Here is a 21320-nt window from a genome sequence, read left to right on the forward strand (position 1 = left end):
AGAACCAAGATCTTTCATCTCAAACTCTGATGCAAGCAGATCTTTTAATCTTTCAACCTCCTCTAAATTATCACCAGTAATTATCATATCATCAACATAAATAATCAAGGCAGTTAATTTACCTTCACTGCGTTTCAGAAACAATGTATGGTCAGAGTTGCTCTGCTTGTACCCAAACCGACGCATAGCTTGAGAGAATCTTCCAAACCAAGCTCGTGGTGATTGTTTGAATCCATACAAGGACTTATTTAACTTACACACAAATCTACCTCTTGTGCTTGCCTCATATCCTGGTGGTAGATCCATATAGACTTCTTCAGATAGCTCTCCATGAAGAAAGACATTCTTTACATCAAACTGTTGCAAAGGCCAATCTAGATTAGCTGCTAGAGACATCAACACTCGAACAGTATTAATCTTTGCTACTGGAGCAAAGGTCTCCTCATAATCCACGCCATATGTTTGAGTATATCCCTTTGCAACAAGTCTTGCCTTATACCTGTTCACTGAACCATCTGTTTTGTGTTTGATAGTAAACACCCATCTACATCCAACAACTCTCTTTCCTTGTGGAGGTGGCACCAACTCCCAAGTATTATTCTTCTCCAATGCCTCCATCTCTTCATTCATCGCTTGAGACCATTTGGGATCCTTGAGAGCATCCTGCACTTTACTGGGAACACATACAGAGGATATTTGATTCACAAAAGAAGCATGGGATTTGGATAACCGGTGGGTGGATACAAAGTTAGCTATGGCATACTTAGACTTAACATCTAAACTTGGCTCATATTGACGAGGTGGTTTACCACGGGTGGACCTAGGAGGCAAAACATACACACTATCACAATTATCAGAGTTAGAAGAAACACCACTAACCTCAAGATTGGGACGCTCCTCAGGGATTGGTTGACAAGAGTTATCTGTATCTAAGAGGGGTGGAGGAGCTTGACCTTCTTGAACTGCTAAATTTTGGACGTCGTGTTCGCTGGCATTCTCAGATGAAGATTGAATAGGGGAGACCACTGATGGAGAGGGAGAGACTGAGTGATTAGGAGCTTCTTCTTGAAGGGTAGACGATTCGACAATTGTATTTTTTGGTTCGGAACTTGCAACGCTCTGTTCGGCAGTTGCATGATGAAGGGTAGACGATTCAGTAATTGCCTTTTCTGTTTCTGCAGGAGTGTCATTGGCTTCAATTGGCTGAATTTTAATCCCACAAGACTTCTCTTCCAAAAAAGTGTGTTTCTCCCCCTGAAGTGAAGGATTGATGGAAGAAAAATAACATGCATCCTCATAAAAGGTGACATCCATGGTAACAAAAACTTTCTGTGTAGGAGGATGAAAACACTTGTAGCCCTTCTGATGAACACCATAGCCCACAAATACACACTTTAAATATTCCCTGGCATCGAGTTTGGACCGTTGATTCTTAGGAACATGGACGAACACAACACACCCAAAGACACGAGTAGGGAGATTAGAAAACGAAGGACAGACACATGATTTGAAAGGGCAGCATAGGGGGTTTGACCATTGAGAACAGAGGAATGTAGCCTATTGATGAGATGACAAGCAGTAAGAATTGCATCTCCCCAAAGATACTTAGGCATATGAGCACTAAATAGAAGAGACCGAGCTATGTCAAGAACATGACGATTCTTTCTTTCTGACACCCCATTTTGTTCAGGGGTTTGAGGGCAAGTAGTTTGATGAATAATCCCATGAGAATGAAAGAATTGGTGAAACTGAGAATTGACAAACTCCCCCCCCCCCCCCCCCCCCTCCCCCCATTATCAAAACGAAAGACTTTAATATTGGCTCCAAATTGATTTTGAACAAGAGCAAAAAATTCTTGGAAAGCAGAGAAGACTTCATATTTGTGTTTCAACAAAGCGACCCAAGTAAGACGGGTATAATCATCAATAAACAAAACAAACCAATGTTTGCCAGACAAGGTTGACTCACAGGAAGGTCCCCAGACATCAGAATGAATAAGCTCAAAAGGAAAAGAACTCCTAGTAGTACTCAAAGGATAACTAGTACGATGACTTTTAGCTAAGACACATGACTCACAATGCAACTAATTAGACTCATCAATGCCCAGAAACAAGGATGACATAGATTTCTTCATGACACTAAAGGAAGGATGTCCCAATCTCCGATGCCATAGCCATAATTCTTCAACTTGATTAGTAACCCCAGACGAAATCAAAGCTGCTTGGACTGCCTTCTCCGGCTTCATTCAGGCAAACATGCAATCCAGATGGAATAGTCGACCCCTCAGATAACCCCTGCCGATTATTTCCCTGGTGAGGAGGTCCTGAAAAATCACATACAAATGAAAAAATGTTACAGAACACCGAGATTGAGTATTAAGCTGAGGCACATATATAAGATGATGAGAGAGATCAGGGACATAAAGAACATCATGTAGTGTCAAAGAAGGGGTGAGACGAACAGACCCTATTCCTAAATCAGGAAAAGAATCACCATTGGCATTGACAACAGAGGAAATAGAGGGTGGATTGAGAAAAAGAAAGAAACTACGATCATAGGTCATATGGTCAGATGCTCCAGAATCAATTATCCAAGTATTGCCACCAGTAAAGCCAGAAATTTTTAAAGCAACTCCAATCTTACCATTACCACCGCAACTTACGGATGCGGTATCCTTACCAGCAAAGTTGGTGTGATCTGATTTTGTCACCGCATAGTAATCTTGGTCTTGAACAAGACGACCAGCAGCCTTTCCCTTAGGTTTGTTGTCCTGAGGTCGTGGCCTATCAAAGTAGCCTGCTGGAAAACCAACCAACATGTAACAGTTTGCTTTGATGTGGCCTGGATTCTTGCAGTAGTTACAAGTCAGACTTGAGGAGAACACGGGGGAAGAAGGAGCTTTCACCATGGTGAATATGCAGCGGAAGGAAAAACAACAAAGTACTTGGAAATATAAGAAGGCAACGGTGATGAAAGGATCAAAGGACAACGAACAAATCCAAGCACAAAGAACAAGAGTCAAGGATCAAAGGACAATGAGACAGAGTCCAGGATCGGATCTCTGCTCTGATACCAAGTCAAAATATAACAAGAAACAAGAGACAATTTTGGCTGAATTACTTTTTGATATATCATTCACCTTACAAGAAGGAATTATATACAAATTACAATTGTGCCTAATAAGACAAGTACTACTCCTAAGGCAAGTAGTAAATCTAATAATACTACATATATTACAGAATATTACAAATTACATAATATTACAGAATATCTACATAAATAAGGTAAGTATGACTCACGCCAACAGTACTATGCAACATATATATACGAATATCTTTCCGTTCTGCGCCCTTGGAGAGTATACCATATAATGGTGCGGTTGCCTACAGCAAAAAGTTCCCGAGCTTTGAATCAAAAGCAAAGGAGTTCATGGAGTTTAGAAAAGCTAGTTCTAGTGCAGGCAAAATATATGTGTATTTGTAAGTAATTATTATGCTAAAGTTGTTCCTCCAATCCTATATGATACAGTACTGTATGCTGATAATGATAGCATTGTTTGTCAAGCACCTGTAAGATGTAGAATCCTGATAATGAACTGAATGAACAAGGGAGCCTTTATCCAGTCTCCGTCTCTGTGTGTAATTCAGTGATGAAAAAATGCCCTTGTGTATGTGTGGGGAAATTCAATCTCCCTCTTCAAGGCTAACAAAAGAAAAGAAGACATTTTTTCTTTTTATGCCCTTGTGTATGAGAATAGGGAAAAAATGCCCTTTTTTTTTTTTTTTTTGAGAATGAGAAAAATAACAGTTTCCCTAAGTCGTTAGTTATAGAATATATGTTTAGACTCAACATTAGGGAATAGGGACCAGGAGGTACAAGAAGAACAAAGATGATAACCTCAGAGTGAACTGCATGCAACAAGGGCAGTTGCTAGAGTTGGAAAAAGCATACATAAGAAAACATCTACACATAGGACTGATACAGATACATGGCTAAACATACGTACATTCCCATTCTTTTTTGACCAAGAAAATACATGCCCAAATCAAGTATGAAACTCAATCATCACTTACTCAGTTACTTTGGGCATTCTTGAGTCTTGCGTGCGTCTCAACTGGTGGAGAAAGTGATACGATTTGGTGCTTCGGCAGCGGATTCACGTCAAGCGATGACATGAATATTCTGGCAGAAGTTCTTTGCAGCTGACGAAGATGACATGGAGGCTGCTAGGATTTTTAGAGTTTTCTTTTTTTTTATTTCTGGGATTTTGTCTCGTAATTAGGCCAAGCCTATTATGAGTTTTATTTTATTCACGCTGAGCCTATGTGCTTTTTTTGCTAGGTTACAACTTCAATAGTGAGATTCATTTTCTTCTTTACTTTTCTAAATTGATGTCAATAGCTTGCTGAGATATACCATGATCCATTGACTTCTTCTCCTTCTCTTTTTTCTTTCCCCAAAGAGTTGCATACAGACCAAGAACTATCAAGAAAGCTCCCAAAACACTGAAAACATTTAAAATTCGTAAGGTAAAGTAATTGAATAATACCTTATTCATTCTGCAATCCAATCAAGCCAACAATCATACCTTCCCAAATATATATTTATTCTCCTAAAATGAGTAGTCCCATTATAGCTACAACAATGGTAGCTAGTGGTCTAAAAGCTGTCGTGAAAACTGGGCCTTTTGTTATTACTACTAAGGTCTGAACATAAAATGTGATTCCATAAATCACAGTTCCCTGTAAATATTTCACCTCATCAAATTACTTTTCATATACAAACATCATAGGCCTTAGACAGTTGAAGACGTGTGATCGAGTTCTTACACAATACATAGGAGCAAGAAATGTGTTCCATGATAACTTCCAAGAAGATGCTTTGTGATCTAGAATTGCTGCCATGATTGTTGAGAGCAGTGTCCCAGATAAGCAGGTCAATGATGTAAGAGTGATTGGTGCTGGATACATTTTAATTGTTGATGTCTGCACGCATAGGAGCATTTGTAAGTAACTGTTATTCTTAGAAAAAGTTGTTCATATATGATATAGTATTGTTTGTGATCAAAGCAGTACCTGTAAGATATAGGATGCTGCAAATGAACTATATGAAACAATAAGGACAAGGGAGCCCTTCAACCATTCTGCGTCTGTAAATGATTTTGAGGTACCTGCAGTTTGATGGGAGCTTTTGGTGTGCATTGTAATTACAGCAACGCCCTTGTAGAGGGTCATGAGTGTTGCACCAGCAAAGGCAGCAAGAGTTCCTCCAATCTTGGCTTGGCTACCAGGCTTGGAAATATCAAACTGTTCCATCCTGAACACATCATAATGCAAAGAGTTTAAGTTACATGGACCATGTTTATTTGATTGTTTCGTTGACCGTACCACAGACTAGAAGTATACTATATATTACTTGCACAAAACAGCTAAGATGAAGGTAATCGATGGAGTCATGTTGGCCATTGCAGATGTAAAAGCTGGTGAAGTGTATTCCAATCCCATGTAGTACAGTGTACTTCCTAACGCTCCTCTGTAATTCACAAGCTTATGAAGTTAATTAAAATCTGCATTTTTTTTTTTTTTTTTGCATTTTTCAAAACTTTATGTGTGTGGCCCGACTCATGAATGGTTTCCTCTACTCACCCCAGCAGACCTAAGAAAAAGAGATTTCGCAAGATCTGAACATTGATTTTGCTCTCATTTTTCCTGCCAAGAGAAGCACAAGCAAACTAATAAGTTTTTCTCAGAGTTGTTACTTATGATGAAGATTTCAGCATGAAATCATGAATTTCTACACTGTTTGGGACTTTAGACTCAATCTTAACGACCAAGAATTCCAAGAAGAATGAAAAAGATAAACCTCTCAAAGAGAAATGCAAAAAGAGCAGTTGCTAGAGTTCCAAACGCATATCCATAAACTACAAGCACATATCGGCTCATGCCTTTGTGTAGAGCGACTTTGGAGACAATATTGTACCCGGCAAAACATACATTAGAAAATATACAGAGGATGTAGGGTTTCGATTCTTCGATTACTCTATCCCTCTTACGGCTTCCTTTAACTCTCTCTTCTTGCTCTTCCATCTGCATGACATTTTGCATATTGTTTCCAACCTCACTTCCTTTCTTTTTATATCGACTTGGGGTAGTTTGGGATGCAAATGATCTAACTAGTGCATTATATATAGTTCTTTTTCTCTAGCTCTTATATCTCACATCTTACTCTGATTCCACTTCATTTGAAAGAAGGCAAGTGCTGGTTTACTACGACTCTATGTTAGTCACCTCAACCGCTTTCTTTTGACAATAATGGCCTCTCAATTATTATAAATCGTGTCTACCATAATTAAATACCCACTCAGTTGGTTTTTTAAAGTGTACAATAACATTATTCCCACATCCTGAGTATCGATCAGTAAGTGTGTGCTCCTAGTGATCGAATACTAGTGAGCTAACTAGCTAAGTAGGTTGAAGTCCCAGCTTGTAGCTCAATGAGACAAAACTTTCCTTTTCCAAACCCTTCGTAAAGATGTCTGCCTATTGCAACCGTGAAGATACATAAGATGTAGAAATTAAGCCAGCTTGTAATGTTTCACGAACAACAAGACCATCAATGTTGATATGTTTTGTTCGCTCGTGAAACACCTGATTTGTTGCTATGAAGAGCGGCTTGATTGGTACAAATAAACTTTGCAGGTCTTGTGTGGCCATCTTTAAATCCTTCAAAATGTGACGAACCTTGTCAATTCTTGGCAAGTAACTACCATGGCATGGTATTCGACTTTTTCTATGCAACATTGGGTTGTTTCTTAGACTTCCAAGAAATCAAAGAATTTCCCAAAAATACACAATAACTTGAGGGAGATTTTCTGGTAGTTGGACAACTTGCCAATTCAACCTGAGTCACAATAAGTTCTGAATGTAAGATTACTATTATCAGCAAAAAATAAAAGACCCTGACTTGGTGTTCCCTTGATGAAGCATAGGACCCGCAAAGCTTCTTCTAAATGAGGTTTTCTTGGCTGATGCATGAACTGACTCAGAGTATGAATAGAATAAACAATGTCATGTTTTGTAAATGTGAGATAAATGAGCCTACCAACGAGTCTTGTATATCTTGTAGGATCATTCAGTACCTCTCCATTTGTAGGTGTAAGTTTCAAATCTTGTTCTATATAAAAGGAAGCTTTTCTGGCCGTGGAACTGTAAAAACTGCGTCTTTAAGAATATTCATGGCATACTTTCATTGAGAAACAAAATGCCTTTCTTGGACCTTGAAACTTCTATTCCCATAAAATATTATAGATCACGAAGATATTTAATACGCGTACGAAAATGTTTATTGCGAAATGATTTGAGAGCTTGAATTTCGATCCTTCGGGTCATTTCCTATGACTATGAGTAGAAACTGTAAAATATCATCAACATAAATCAAAAGTGCAGTAAAAGAATTGTTATGCACCTTTGTGAATAAAAAATAATCAGCCTTGGACTTTTAAAATCTGCCACTTCGTATAGCTAGCACTAGAAAACTTTGAGAACTAATTACGAGAAGCTTGTTTGAGACCTCATCAAATTACTTTTCATAAACAAACATCATAGGCCTTAGACGGTTGAAGACGTGTGATCAAGTTCTTACACTAGACATAGGAGCAAGAAGTGTGTTCCGTGATAACTTCCAAGAAGATGCTTTGTGATCTAGAATTGCTGCCATGACTGTTGAGAGCAGTGTCCCAGATAAGCAGGTCAATGATGTAAGAGTGATTGGTGCTGGATACATTTTAATTGTTGATGTCTGCATGCATAGGAGCATTTGTAAGTAACTGTTATTCTTAGAAAAAGTTGTTCATATATGATATAGTATTGTTTGTGAGCAAAGCAGTACCTGTAAGATATAGAATGCTGCTAATGAACTAAATGAAACAATAAGGACAAGGGAGCCCTTTATCCATTCTGCGACTGTAGATGATTTTGAGGTAGCTGCAGTTTGATGGGAGCTTTTGGTGTGCATTGTAATTACAGCAACGCCCTTGTAGAGGGTCATGACTGTGGCACCAGCAAAGTCTGCAAGAGTTCCCCCAATCTTGGCTTGGGTGCCAGGCTTGGAAATATCAAACTGTTCCATCCTGAACACATCATACTGCAAAGAGTTTAAGTTACATGGACCATGTTTATTTGATTGTTTCGTTGACCACATACTAGAAGTATACTATTACTTGCACAAAACAGCTAAGATGAAGGTAATCGATGGAATCATGTTGCCCATGGCAGATGCAAAAGTTGGTGAAGTGTATTCCAATCCCATGTAGTACAGTGTTCTTCCTAACACTCCTCTGAAATTCACAAATTCATAGAGTTAATTCAAATTATATATATATATATATATATATATATATATATATATATATATATATATGTTTTTTTTTTTTTTTTTTTTTCCAAAACTTAATGAGTGTGGCATGACCGCATGACTCATGAAGGGTTTCGTCTACTCACTCCAGCAGACCTAAGAAAAAGACATTTCACAAGATCTGAATATTGATTTTGCTCTCATTTTTCCTGCCATGAGAAGCACAGGCAAACTTAATTAATAAGTTTTTCTCAGAGTTGTTACTTATGATGAAGATGTCAGCATGAAATCATGAATTTCTACACTGTTTGGGACTTTATTAGACTCGATCTTAACGACCAAGAATTCCAAGAAGAACGAAAAAGATAAACCTCTCAAAGAGAAATGCAAAAAGAGCAGTTGCTAGAGTTCCAAAAGCATGTCCATAAACCACAAACACATAACGGTTCATGCCCTTGTCTAGAGCGACTTTGGAGACAATAGTGTACCCTGCAAAGCATACATTAGAAAATATAGAGGATGTAGGGTTTCGACTCTTCAATAACTGTATCCCTCCTACTGCTTCTTTAATTTCACTCTCTCTTCTTGCTCTTCCATCTGCATTACTTTTTGCATATTGTTTCCAACTGTTTCCAACCTCACTTCCTTTCATTTTATATCGACTTGGGGGTAGTTTGGGATGCAAATGATATAACTAGTGCATATATTTAGTTCTCTTTCTCTCGCTCCTATTATCTCACATCTTACTCTGATTCCACTTCATTTAAAACTAGGCAAATGCGGGGTGACTAGGACTATGTTGTAGTCACCTCAAGAACTGCTTTCTTTTGCCAATAATGGCCTCAGTTATTGTCATATGAATCGTGTGTCTACCATAAATACCCACTTGGTTGTTTTCAAGGTGTAGCATAACAGTATTGCCACATCCAAAGTACAAGTAAGTGCTCCTAGTGATCGAAAACTGGTGAGCTATTACAAACTCCAAAGTCTCCTTTCTCCATAGAAGAATAAACAAGCAGGTTATCTCCATTTTCCACAATACTGAAATAGTTCAAGAGAATGGTAGTGGAAGTGTCCACCGCGAGGTCGCCTCAAAATCAATATTGATGGGCATTTTTGTGGGGTGGATGGTAGTGGTGGTATTGGGGTAGTGGCTAGAAACGATGTAGGTGTGGGAGTCGCAGCTATAGCAAGGCCCATTGTACATGCTCACTCAACATTTAATATGGAAGTTGAAGCATGTAGAGCGGGTCTGTTACTTGGTATTTACCAAGGTTGGTCGGACGTAGACATTGAGAGCGACTCTATCATTTTAATTACTGCCCTGAAGAATGAGGAGGAGGATTTGTCTGTGGTGGCTGCCTCCTCTCTTGCACCTCAATTCTGGTTAGCTGACACAGGTGCCACCAATCACATGACCAACAATCCTCATGTTCTCACCAATGCCACTCCCTACCTCAACACTGATTCTGTGCAAATTGGTGATGGTAAACAATTGCGAATTACTCACACTGGTGATACTATGTTGGGGTTGCTTAAACTAGAAAATATACTCCTCATACCTGAACTTGCAGCCCATTTACTTTCAATTTATCAATTGTGCAAGCAAAACAATTGTGTAGTCTGGTTTGATGAGTTTATGTGTGTCATACAGGACAAGGTACAGGGCAAAATTCTCTATCAGGGACTGAGTAAGCATGGTCTTTATCCAATCCCATTTGATTTGCCTCTCTTCAATAAGTGTGTTGCTACACCTTCAACACCTCAAGTCAACAGCTCAGACATCTCTCCTTCTATTTCTGCCTGCTTTGGTCAACTGGTGAAATCCTCACTCTGGCATCAAAGATTTGGACATCCATCTAATGAAGTGGTCAAGATCATGCTAGAGAAATCCAAGATAGCTCAAAACAAAGACAGTGAGAGTTTCATCTGTGAACCTTGCTTGCTAGGAAAATTTCACAAACTGCCCTTTCCTTCTTCACAAACTAGAAGTAGTTCTCCTTTTGATCTTGTGCACTCTGATGTATGGGGACTAGCTCCTCATCTATCCTTAGATGGATATAGGTATTTTGTCTTGTTCATTGATGACTGTACAAGGTTCACCTGGATGTATCCCATGAAAAATAAAAATGAAGTGTTCAGTTACTTCAAGTCACTGTGTGCTCTTATTTCTACTCAATTCTCTTCTACAATAAAAACACTTAGAACTGATGGTGGGGGTGAGTATATTAATGCCAAGTTCAAAGAGTTTTTGTCTCAAAATGGCATACTTCATCAAGTATCATGTCCATACACTCCTGAGCAGAATGGCATTTCAGAAAGAAAGAATCGACATATCAGGGAAACTGCTGTCACACTTATGCAGAATGCTTCTCTTCCTAATCAATTCTGGTACCATGCTTGTGCTACAGCTACATATCTCATTAATAGAATGCCTACTCCTGTTCTAAACATGGGTTCTCCATTTGAGAAATTGTATCACATCATACCTCAGATTGATATGCTCCGAGTGTTTGGTTGTTCTTGCTTCCCTCTTATGTCAGCATACAGGACCAATAAGCTTCAACCAAAAACTATGAAATGTGTGTTTGTTGGATTTGCAGCAGGCTACAAGGGTTTCATTTGCTATAGTCCAACCACCAGGAAGTATATTGTTTCTAGACATGTATTCTTTGATGAGACTTCTTTTCCCTATGCTATATGTAAGAAGCAGTCTCCAGTTATGACTAGTTCAAGTCCATTACAGAAAGACTCATCTACAAGTTCAAGTTCTCAAAGCTCAGATTGCTCAGTTGTTCACAGCTCAAAGTCCATCACTCAAAGCTCACATCCCATTCAGACTCCAATCATGCTATCTGAACCTACCTCAACTACAGGCTCTCTAGAATCAACTCATCATGACCCTTCAGTTACATCATGTGATGATACTCTTGAACATTGTCACTCTGAACCTGATGCTGTAACTACTGAGTGCCATTATGTTGACAATGATCCCATCATTGTTATTACACTACAACAAATCTGGGCATTAGTGGCCATGACAGTGATCACTAAAACTAGGAAATTTGGTCACTAAACGTGGTTAGTGACCAAATTCGGGTGGTCACTAGGTGGTCACTGTAAGTCCCTCACTGATTCTATTCAGTGACCAACTTACAATGTTGGTCACTAATTCAAAATGTCTTAGTGACCAAGATTTTATGGTCATTAAATCAAAATTTCTTTAGTGACCACAATTTCATGGTCACTAATTCAACATGTCTTTAGTGACCACGATGTTATGGTCACAAATAATAATAGCTTTAGTGACCTACATATTCATCACTAAATTGTATTACCAATAGTCACTAAATAACAAAATCAGCTCATTTAAAGCCATGCCCTCGCATGGTTCTAGTGACCATATTTCTAGGTCACTTGTAATTTGGTAACATTATTCTTGGTTGTTCTATTGGCATTATTAACTATAACAAATCTGGTCATTCAATGTCACTACAAATCAAATATGTGAACAATGATCAATTCTTTATGCAATAAACGACTCAATAGTAGCCTTCAATATCCCAAAACCACCATATGAAAATGTACTGTAAAACTGATGGTTAACAAGGGTTGATTATATCAATCCAATAATAAACATCAACATCCATCTTGAAATACTAACTTTCTAAATCCAAAATATACAAATGTCAATATCCATCCTTGATAGCCATTTCAAAATAAAAGGAAGTACATACAAGTCTTCCTAGAAGTTCAAAAGCCTTCAATGATATGTATGTTGCTTGATGCCCTTTTCATCTGCCAATTTTTTCAATGCTGCACCTGTACATATTGTGTATGTCTAGATTAATTAACAAGAGCACATGGGCAAAACACAATCTGAAGGTAGCAATGGCAAAATATCTTCAGTCATATCCAGAAACAAATCTTCTATGTAACAACTTCGCTAAAACCTATCAATCTTGATTTTGCAACAACATGTAGGCAATGGAACTGAGATATTGATGGAAGCTTAATAAACAAGATAATATCATAACCAAAGCTACCCAAAAAAACCCAGAAACCTAAAACAAACAAAACCCCACTGTTCACAGTCAAAGTTCAACACCACCAGACAAAACCCAAAACAAAAACTCAGCCTTTGAAAAAATGAAACAAGGGGTTTGGTGCTTTTGGTCTAAGGACTCTAAGCTGAGCTGGGTCTGGGTTTTAAGGAGCTGTTATAGAATACTCAAAAGAGCTGGAATATTTTTGTGAGTGAGTGAAAGACACGAACTCTCTTTTTCTTTTTAACTTCCTTCTTTATCAGCTTTCTGTGGGAATCAAAATCAAGCTGCAGGTAAAGTGAGAGAAGGTTTTGTGGGGACAAATCAGTACTACTGCCCAGAAAACCATGAGAGCAGTTTGACAAATTATGTTTCTATGATATTATGCAGTTGCAATAGCACAAGTGAATATGTATGCATACCTTCATTTTTTGGGAGGACAACTGCGCCATCAATTTGAGTAAAAGTGTGTCAGTCTGATTTTGTCTTGCCTTTAATGCCTCCAACTCTTCATTTTGTTGAGCAGCACTAACTTTCACTGCCTCTAACTCTTCATTTTGTTGAGCTGCACCAGCTTTGACCATCTCTAACTCCTCATTTTGCTGAGCTGCAGTAGACTTTACAGCCATCAATTCATCTGCAAGCTGAATTGCTCTTCTTTCCGCTTCATCTGCCCTTTGATTCGCCTCCCTCACTTGAGCATCATTTGCAGAAAATTTAGACCTTTTAGGCTTTGGGCCTGCTCCTAAGCCACGTATATAGCTTGATCGTGGTGGACCAACAATTTTGGAAAGCACTTCATCATAGATCTCATCTTCAGACATTATTTCACCAGATTTTTCATTCATTTGTGGCTCGTTTTGTAGATTTTTCATCTCTTCCTATAAAAGAGTGGAAACATTAAGTCATTTAATGAATACTGTATGATGCAATAATTAAAATAAAAAGTATGACAACTCACAAAAGCATTCTTTGCTGTATCACCAACCCATGCAGATTTCTTTTCACTGTATCGTGTGAGCTTGAAAAGGTCAATACGACCAATTTCCTCTCCAGTTTCAGGATTTCGCTATTGCACAACCAAAAACATCTATGTCATATACAACTTCCATAATTAATTATGCTTTGACACAAAACAGAAATTGAAGCTTACATTTTCAGTTCTAAGACGACTAAATGCCTTTGTCCCTGCACAATGTGTTATCTCTAACTTGTCCCTGTTTGTCTTGTTTTTTTCGCTTGTTTTCTGTGTAAAGATCAAATCAAAAATTCCAGAATTCATAGCAAGTACTGTAGATGAAAAAGAAATTTGTTAATTCTCTTGAAAAATTAAAAATTGAAAGAATTCTAACCAGCCACTTTTGATCTTGCCACAGATTTGCAATTAAGTAGTTCCAATCATCCTCTTCAACATCTTCAGGTCGATTCTCCATTGCTTCCTCTACTGATTCATATTTCTGAAACTTCTTATGCAAATTATAGCGCCATGTGGTAAAATATCTGATCATGTGTTTCTCAATTGCCTCATCCACATGAGATTCATGGCTCAAATTGAATTTCTCCTAATATCACATTACCAGATTATCAAAGACAAATTTTAAAGATATAATTACAAGAAATTTGTCAAACTCATGTTAACTTACACGGACATTGCGAATTAGCAAAGCAACATCATCTCTTGAGATGTCAGACCACTTCTTAATTTGTAATGGAACATTTTTTCGAACGAAGCATCCCATACCAGTAATGTAAAATTGGCAGTTTGTTCCTACAGCTCTCATGGTATGCTTTGGAATATCAATATTAAATTGGACACCATCGCGCTTCCTCTTGGATAGCTCAAGACATCGAGTCTCACCACGCACTTTCTTGCTAATTGCACCACCTACATGAGTTATCAAAATGATTATATGAAATGATAATAATTGTCATAGAAGGAAATAGTCAAAAATTTCATGAATCACAAGACTTGCAAATAATAAACATGAATCACATGGGGTGGTGAAAATACAACCAGAAAGTTTTGTAATCTGGTACCATCCGGTAACAAATGAACTCTGCTATAGAGAAGTAATAACACATCACAATACCAACATCATAACAAATCAGCATGCAAAATAATGTGATATACACAATCAGCTTACCACTAGTGTTAGTGACCTCATCCACAAATGGTGAAGAACGAACTTGAGAAGGCTCTGTGACATTTATAGTTGAAGCAGATTCTTGTTGAATAGAAGTTGACCCTTCCTAAACAGAAGATGATCGTAGCATTCGCTTAAGTGGTGACGATTGAATTGGAGGTTGAGAGAGATGTTTTGGAGGTTGAGAGAGATGTTTTGCAGGTTGAGTACGATTGGAAGTGAGAATCTGCTCTACTGATGAGTGCAATGAGGATGTTGTTGCTTGTGCTGTTGTTGTAGGCTTGCTCGCTGACTTAACAAGCTTTAAAAGCTCTTGAGTAGATGATCGCATTTGGTACTGAAAGTATAATATGCTGATATAAACTTAATTACACCATCAATAGATTTGGGGTGTAAATCAGACTTGATGCCCATCTCTTCCATATCAAGACGAGTCTTATATGAATCCTTTGTCTTGCCTTCAGTGTCCATCAATGTTGCCAAAAGATTGTCGCATATATTTTTTTCTATATGCATTACATCAAGATTGTGGCGTAACTTGAGTGTATGCCAATAGGGTAAATCAAAGAAAATACTTTGTTTTTTCCAATTTAAATAATCAGCTGACCTCTTTCTCTTCTTCCCCTTTCCAAAACATGGTTGTGAAACATGAGTCAATTGGCAAACCACATCATCCCCTGATAATAAGGCAGGTTTCATTCTCTTCTCAACTTTACCGTTGAACTCCAAATTTTTTCTCAAACTATGGCCTCGTGGCAGAAAACGACGATGATCATAATAGACAGTTTTCTGCCAATTATTTAACCACTGATGAGGTGTCTGCTCATTGCATGTAGGGCACGCCAGTTTTCCTTTGGTACTCCATCCAGACAAATTCGCATAGGCAGGGAAGTCGTTTATTGTCCATAGTAATGCAGCTTGTAAGCAGAAATTGTGTCCAGATTCAGCATCATATGTAGCAACCCCAATCTCCCATAGTTCCTTTAACTCTTTAATTAAAGGTTGTAGAAACACGTCAATGTCATTTCCAGGAGCTCTTGGTCCAGGAATAAGCAATGACATCATAAAGTATGGATCTTTCATACATTTCCACGGCGGGAGATTGTATGGAACAAGAAATACCGGCCACATGCTATATGAGGTACTCAAATTACCAAATGGATTAAAACCATCAGTTGATAATCCAAGTTGAACATTGCGAGAATCCATGGAAAATGACTCATGCTTTAGATCAAAATCCTTCCATGCTTGAGAATCAGCAGGATGCCTCATATACTCATCATTTGGCCTTTTATCCTTGTGCCATCTCATATCTACAGCTGTTTTCTTCGATATAAATAATCTTTGCAGCCTTGGAGTTAAGGGAAAGTATCTCAAGATTTTCTGGGGAACCTTCTTCTTGCCATTATCAGAAGAGTACCTAGGCTCATTACATACTGGACACTCTAATTTATCTTCATACTTCTCCCAAAAGAGTACACAATCGTTTTTACATGCATGAATCTTGTCATAACTGAGACCCAAGTCACGAATAACCTTTTTTGATTCATAATAAGATCTGGGACATGTGTTTCCATCAGGTAATGCCTCCTTGACTAACTCAAGCAATGCTGTAAAGAACTTGTTGCTGCCACGAAACATTATCTTCAAATGAAGCAACTTCACAATGAAGGACAATTTAGAGAATTTTTGACAACCTGGATACAACTCTTGCTCAGCATCGCTCTTCAATCGTCTAAACTTACTTTCTTCCATGATAGGGACATGTTCTTGAGAATCACTATCATCATGAGCTTGGAACTCATTTAACATCTCAACTACATCATCAACATCCTCTTCATTTTCAAATTCCATGATATCATCTTCTGGTTCAAAATCATTGTCTTCTTCTCCATGATCTGTCCACTTAGTATAATACATAGCCATGCCATTTGCATATAAATGATCCTCAACTTGGTCTGGGCTATATTTACGAAAATTATTGCAATCCATGCATGGACAAGGAATTAATTCAGACCCTGGCTTCTTGTGGGCAATTGCAAAATTCATGAATTGTTTCACCCCATTGATATATTCTCGCTTTCCCCTAGTGCGTAACTGAATCCAACTCCTATCCATCAATGATAGAGACTTACTCTAGCAAATATCAGAAAAGAGACAAAAAACTAAGCTGTAAAACTAAAGATCAATAGAAAACTATTCAAATAAGGACCATATTACTTTACTAGCCAACAATTACTAGGCTATGTTTTATTATATTTAAATATAAGATAGACCATAAATATGTTTCATAACAATGAAAATTTGTAAAAGCAATAATGAAATAAGTCATACCTTCTTTTCTTTTGCAAGCAGAATATTGAGAAATTCTGGCACCTTTTCAATCGTTGCAAGCTGCACAACTAATAAACTAATCAGCAACTGAAAGTCAAAAGATATTATGAAGGCTATGACCAGTAATAATTGAACATACAAATGTTAAATGCCTTTGAATATACTCTGGAACAAAACGAGTTCAAATTAAAAAATTAAAAAAAGGGATGGCATATTGAAACAACTTATCAAGCTATTCTGTTATCGCAGTGCATATACTAAATTATCAAAATCATATAGCAAGTTAGCAATAGCTTATCAATCATCGCTGTTATCAAAATCCTATCCAAAAAATTCTCAAGAACTCACGAAAGGTAAGCTTCTTACAAAGTTTTACAATCTTATTTTTTGCAGGGAGGGGTCCTGATCCTACACCAAAGAGGTACATAGCATCTTCAAACCACTTCAGAAAAATCAAAACCGAAACACTAAAAACCCTAAAATTAATTCTAGTACCAAAACTTTTCATGAAACCTCTCTATTCAGACCCCAAAATCAATTTGATTGCCAAATAAACAAAACCTAAAGCCAAGTAGCTCAATCATGAAGTGGAATCAGTTCAACAAGCCTCTCAATCATGAAAGAGATACTTACAATCAAGTAATTCGTTGGAGGAGAAGATCGACGGAGTCGGACTTGGGGGAAGAACAAGATGACCGACGAAGTTCACTACATCCACAGGGTTCAACAAAACAAGATAAGGAAATAGTGATAATACTTTAACTATGAGATACACTTTTGGCTAACTTACAGATCTCTGCTTCATTGCAAGAAGTTCATAAATCCAGAACTCATATGATCATTTTAGTCTACTATTATGAGTTAGTTTCGTGTTTGGAATGCAGATGATAAAACTAATCGAAATGCAGCCAGAAAGATAACAATTCCATAATCACCACACGCAAAAGTGTTCTTTAATTTATGCAGATGCAAGTTTGGAGCTACAAAGAAAAACCAAACAACAGCTACAAAAATGGAATCCCTGTACATTTTGTCGAATAGTTATAACCAATTTTGCCAAAGAGGAATTACACTTTTGGCTCATCTCTACGGAAAACAAAATCTTCAAGTTCATTGAGAGCAAAATAAACAACCAGCAGTTCAAATTTCAAGTTCATTTAATTCTGTATCGTTTTCTGAGCAACAGAACAGGCCCAAGAAAGCTTCGGATTACAATTTTACATGGAATCGTACCTGAATTGCAATCAAAATTCGGTGCCAAAGCTTCGAATCCATTGCTAGTGACCAAAGCTCTCAGATTATCAAAATCTGCAACCGCTGAATGTGATTCTCCGGTTCTCGAATTGTCCTCAGATTCGTACACTAAGCTTCCTGAAATTCCAGAAATTAAAAAGAGAATGAAAACTCATAGATCATAAGATGAAGAAATTAGCGATGAGCGAAACAAACGACAGACTAAAACCTTGCGAAGATTCAATCTGACGGAGTCGCAGTCGCAGTCGTTGCTGAGGGAAGAAGGCGATGGAGTCCAGCTTTCGATTCGTTCACCTCGAGGTATGCGAGTTATATATCAAACCTACTCTAAAAGAGTAAAAGTTCGCCGCTTGAAATTCATTGGAAAAAAAAAAGATAAAATAATTGGTCACTAACCCTAAAACGACAGCGTATTTGTTCAAATGTAATCAATCATGTAGTGGCCAGACTTAGCTTGGTCACTATTAATTATACATTTGGTCACTAATAGTCAAATGATTAGGCGGGAATCTGAAAATTTTTGCGCCAACTGTTTTAGTGACCAGTGACTAATGTTGATCACTAATTCTATTATATTAATGACCAATTACAAGTTGGTCACTAGGATTTGGTCACTATTGCCCAAATTTGTTGTAGTGTTACTCCCTTAACTGATGATATCACAACTAGTCCATCAAGTCCCATGTTTGCTCCTACCTCTGACACAAGAATTCAGTTCGATGACTCTAATGGGGAACTCACTTTATCTTCTCAACCTGGTGCTGGTGTTATTTCCATTGTTCTTGATAGCAAGACTGTATCTGCACCATCAAATCAGATCTCTGAAGCCAATATTTTACATCCTGTTGCAGGGATTTCTTCTCCTATCCTAAATGATCATAATATGCTGACCAGATCCAAACGTGGTATTACAAAGAAGAAATGCTTCTCTTCTTTGCTTCATCATATCAGCCTGGATCCCAGTGCCACTGAACCACCTAACTATAAGGCTGCACTTGCAATTCCTGCATGGAAACAAGCCATGAAGGAGGAGTACAATGCTTTGATTGCTCAGCAAACTTGGACTCTTGTGCCTTTGCCATCAGATAAAAATTTAGTTTCCTGCAAATGGTTGTTTAAAGTAAAAAGAAATGCTGATGGCTCTATAGCTCGACATAAAGCCAGACTTGTTGCTAGGGGATTCAGTCAAGAATATGGAGTGGATTATGATGAAACATTTTCACCTGTGGTCAGACACACTACTGTGAGGTTAATGCTTTGCCTAGCTGCTCATCATGGATGGAAATTACATCAGATGGATGTCAAGAATGCCTTTTTACATGGCCTCCTAAATGAAGAAGTCTATATGACTCAACCTGGTGGTTTTGTTGATCCAACTGTACCAAAACATGTGTGCAAACTTAATAAGTCCTTATATGGATTGAAACAGGCACCTAGAGCATGGAATGAAAGGTTTACTAATTTTCTGCCTACCATTGGCTTCACTGCTTCTTATGCTGATCCTAGCCTCTTTGTCAAGCAACAAGATGCATCCAAGGTATTCTTACTATTGTATGTTGATGATATTATTATCACTGGAACATGTGAAAACCTTATCTCAGCTGTTAAACTTGCATTACAAGAAGAGTTTGATATGAAAGACTTGAGTCCCCTACATTACTTCCTTGGAATAGAGATCACATATTTGCAGAATGGTCTATTTGTTTCTCAGCACAAATATGCACAAGATTTGATGCATAAGTCTGGGTTAGCTGATTGCAACACTCATTGTACTCCTTGCAAATCTGGCCTCAAATTACTGAAAACAGCAGGTTCACCTTTGCAATCTCATGATGTATTACAATTCAGAAGCATAGTGGGTTGTCTGCAATACCTCACCTTTACTAGACCAGACATTGCCTTTGCTGTCAACTCTGTATGCCAGTTTCTGCATTGTCCCACTGATGAACATCTCATTGCTACAAGAAGAATATTAAGGTATGTGAAAAGCACTATACATCATGGGATCATGTATAAAAGAGGCCAATACACTAAGCCACCACAACTTCAAGCTTTCTGTGATGCTGATTGGGCTGGGGACCCAAATGACAGGAAATCAACAACAGGGTTTGTCATTTTGATATATAATTCACCTGTCTCTTGGTGTAGCAAAAAGCAGACTGCTGTTTCAAGATCATCAACAGAGGCAGAGTATAGATCAATGGCTGATACAACCTCCGAAATCATGTGGCTCATTCATCTTTTGAATGACTTACATGTCACTCTTACTGAGGTTCCCACTCTTCACTGTGACAATATTTCAGCAATTGCTCTTGCCACTAATCCTGTGTATCATTCCAAACTCAAGCATATAGAGGTTGATGTGCATTTCACTCGAAACCAAGTCAAGGCAGGATCACTCAAGCTTCAGTTTGTCACCTCCCAAGATCAACTTGCAGATTTGTTTACTAAAGGCCTTTGTTCACCTCAGCACAATTACCTTTGCAGCAGCTTGATGTTACTTTCCCACCATCAAGCTGAGGAGGGCTGTTAGGGTTATAAAAGTCATTTCTGTTGTAATCAATTAAGCTAGATAATTAGTTAATTAGGTTGCTAATTTCTGTTAAGCATGCACAGTTAGTTAGGTCTTGTGCCCTTGATTTGTGACACATGTCACTCATCTAAGCCATTACCTCTAACTATATAAACACCCTATCTGTACATTTTCTAATTCAGTTAGACAATTTAGTGGTTCATATTCATCGAATTCTCTCTGCAACTTTCTTCGTCTTTAAGCTTTCATACCAGCTTTCAGTGGGTCGGGTATTGGATGATTGCAGAGCTTACATGTCCGCTTTCCAATCTATTCAAGTTTGACACATTTACAGAGAAGTAAATGGTGTTGCAGATAGATTAGCACACCTTGCTAGTGTGAGTTTGCTTGATGATGTATGGTTAGAGGAGACTCTTGCTATTATTCATGATGTACTCTATGAGGATATTAGTGATTTGTATTCTGAGGCTAGGGGTTCAGGTTTTATGTCCCCACCCCCCCGATGCCTAATTTACTATTAATAAATGGAACCGGGCATGGGGCTGAGCCTCCCAGCTAGGCTGGGTTCCAAACCCTTTTTAAAAAAAAATAGTTCAAGAGTGTGTAAGACACCAAATTACTGTATAAGCTTCTTCTTCACTAGGAATCATACATATA

At 38.0% G+C, this 21320-nt stretch overlaps 3 protein-coding genes and 1 pseudogene across 11 annotated transcripts; 1 reads left to right on the forward strand and 3 right to left on the reverse strand.

Moving 5' to 3' along the window:
• Positions 1-2489: 2489 nt before the first annotated feature.
• LOC133743130 (WAT1-related protein At5g07050-like) lies at positions 2490-6559 on the reverse strand (annotated as a pseudogene).
• Positions 6560-7340: 781 nt separating this feature from the next.
• On the reverse strand, positions 7341-9014 carry LOC133743121 (WAT1-related protein At4g08300-like). Of its 2 annotated transcripts, none has more exons than XM_062170915.1 (3): positions 8499-9014; positions 7888-8335; positions 7341-7797 (listed from the first exon to the last, which is right to left on the reverse strand). In XM_062170915.1, the coding sequence occupies exons 2-3, from the start codon at positions 8197-8199 to the stop codon at positions 7630-7632; spliced, it is 480 nt and encodes a 159-aa protein (XP_062026899.1). In that variant the 5' UTR covers positions 8200-8335; positions 8499-9014; the 3' UTR covers positions 7341-7629. The 2 variants fall into 2 exon arrangements, with proteins under 2 accessions (XP_062026899.1, XP_062026890.1); XM_062170906.1 differs by lacking the exon at positions 7341-7797 and having other exon boundaries at positions 7976-8142; positions 8219-8335; positions 8724-9014.
• A 372-nt stretch (positions 9015-9386) lies between these two features.
• On the forward strand, positions 9387-10465 carry LOC133743137 (uncharacterized). The gene is made up of 2 exons (XM_062170942.1): positions 9387-9839; positions 10007-10465. The coding sequence occupies exons 1-2, from the start codon at positions 9578-9580 to the stop codon at positions 10045-10047; spliced, it is 303 nt and encodes a 100-aa protein (XP_062026926.1). The 5' UTR covers positions 9387-9577; the 3' UTR covers positions 10048-10465.
• A 1381-nt stretch (positions 10466-11846) lies between these two features.
• LOC133725758 (uncharacterized) lies at positions 11847-18477 on the reverse strand. Of its 8 annotated transcripts, none has more exons than XM_062153136.1 (10): positions 18339-18477; positions 18110-18247; positions 17510-17584; positions 16877-16936; positions 14048-14283; positions 13751-13960; positions 13552-13644; positions 13360-13467; positions 12821-13279; positions 11847-12174 (listed from the first exon to the last, which is right to left on the reverse strand). In XM_062153136.1, exons 5-10 carry the CDS (start codon positions 14177-14179, stop codon positions 12163-12165), a joined length of 1014 nt encoding a protein of 337 aa, XP_062009120.1. In that variant the 5' UTR covers positions 14180-14283; positions 16877-16936; positions 17510-17584; positions 18110-18247; positions 18339-18477; the 3' UTR covers positions 11847-12162. The 8 variants fall into 8 exon arrangements, with proteins under 8 accessions (XP_062009120.1, XP_062009117.1, XP_062009118.1 ...); XM_062153133.1 differs by having other exon boundaries at positions 11850-12174; positions 14042-14283; XM_062153134.1 differs by having other exon boundaries at positions 11850-12174; positions 14042-14283; positions 16877-16944.
• Positions 18478-21320: the final 2843 nt, after the last annotated feature.

This window comes from Rosa rugosa, chromosome 1 (genome assembly GCF_958449725.1).
Source record: "Rosa rugosa chromosome 1, drRosRugo1.1, whole genome shotgun sequence".
NCBI classification, from domain to species: domain Eukaryota; kingdom Viridiplantae; phylum Streptophyta; class Magnoliopsida; order Rosales; family Rosaceae; genus Rosa; species Rosa rugosa.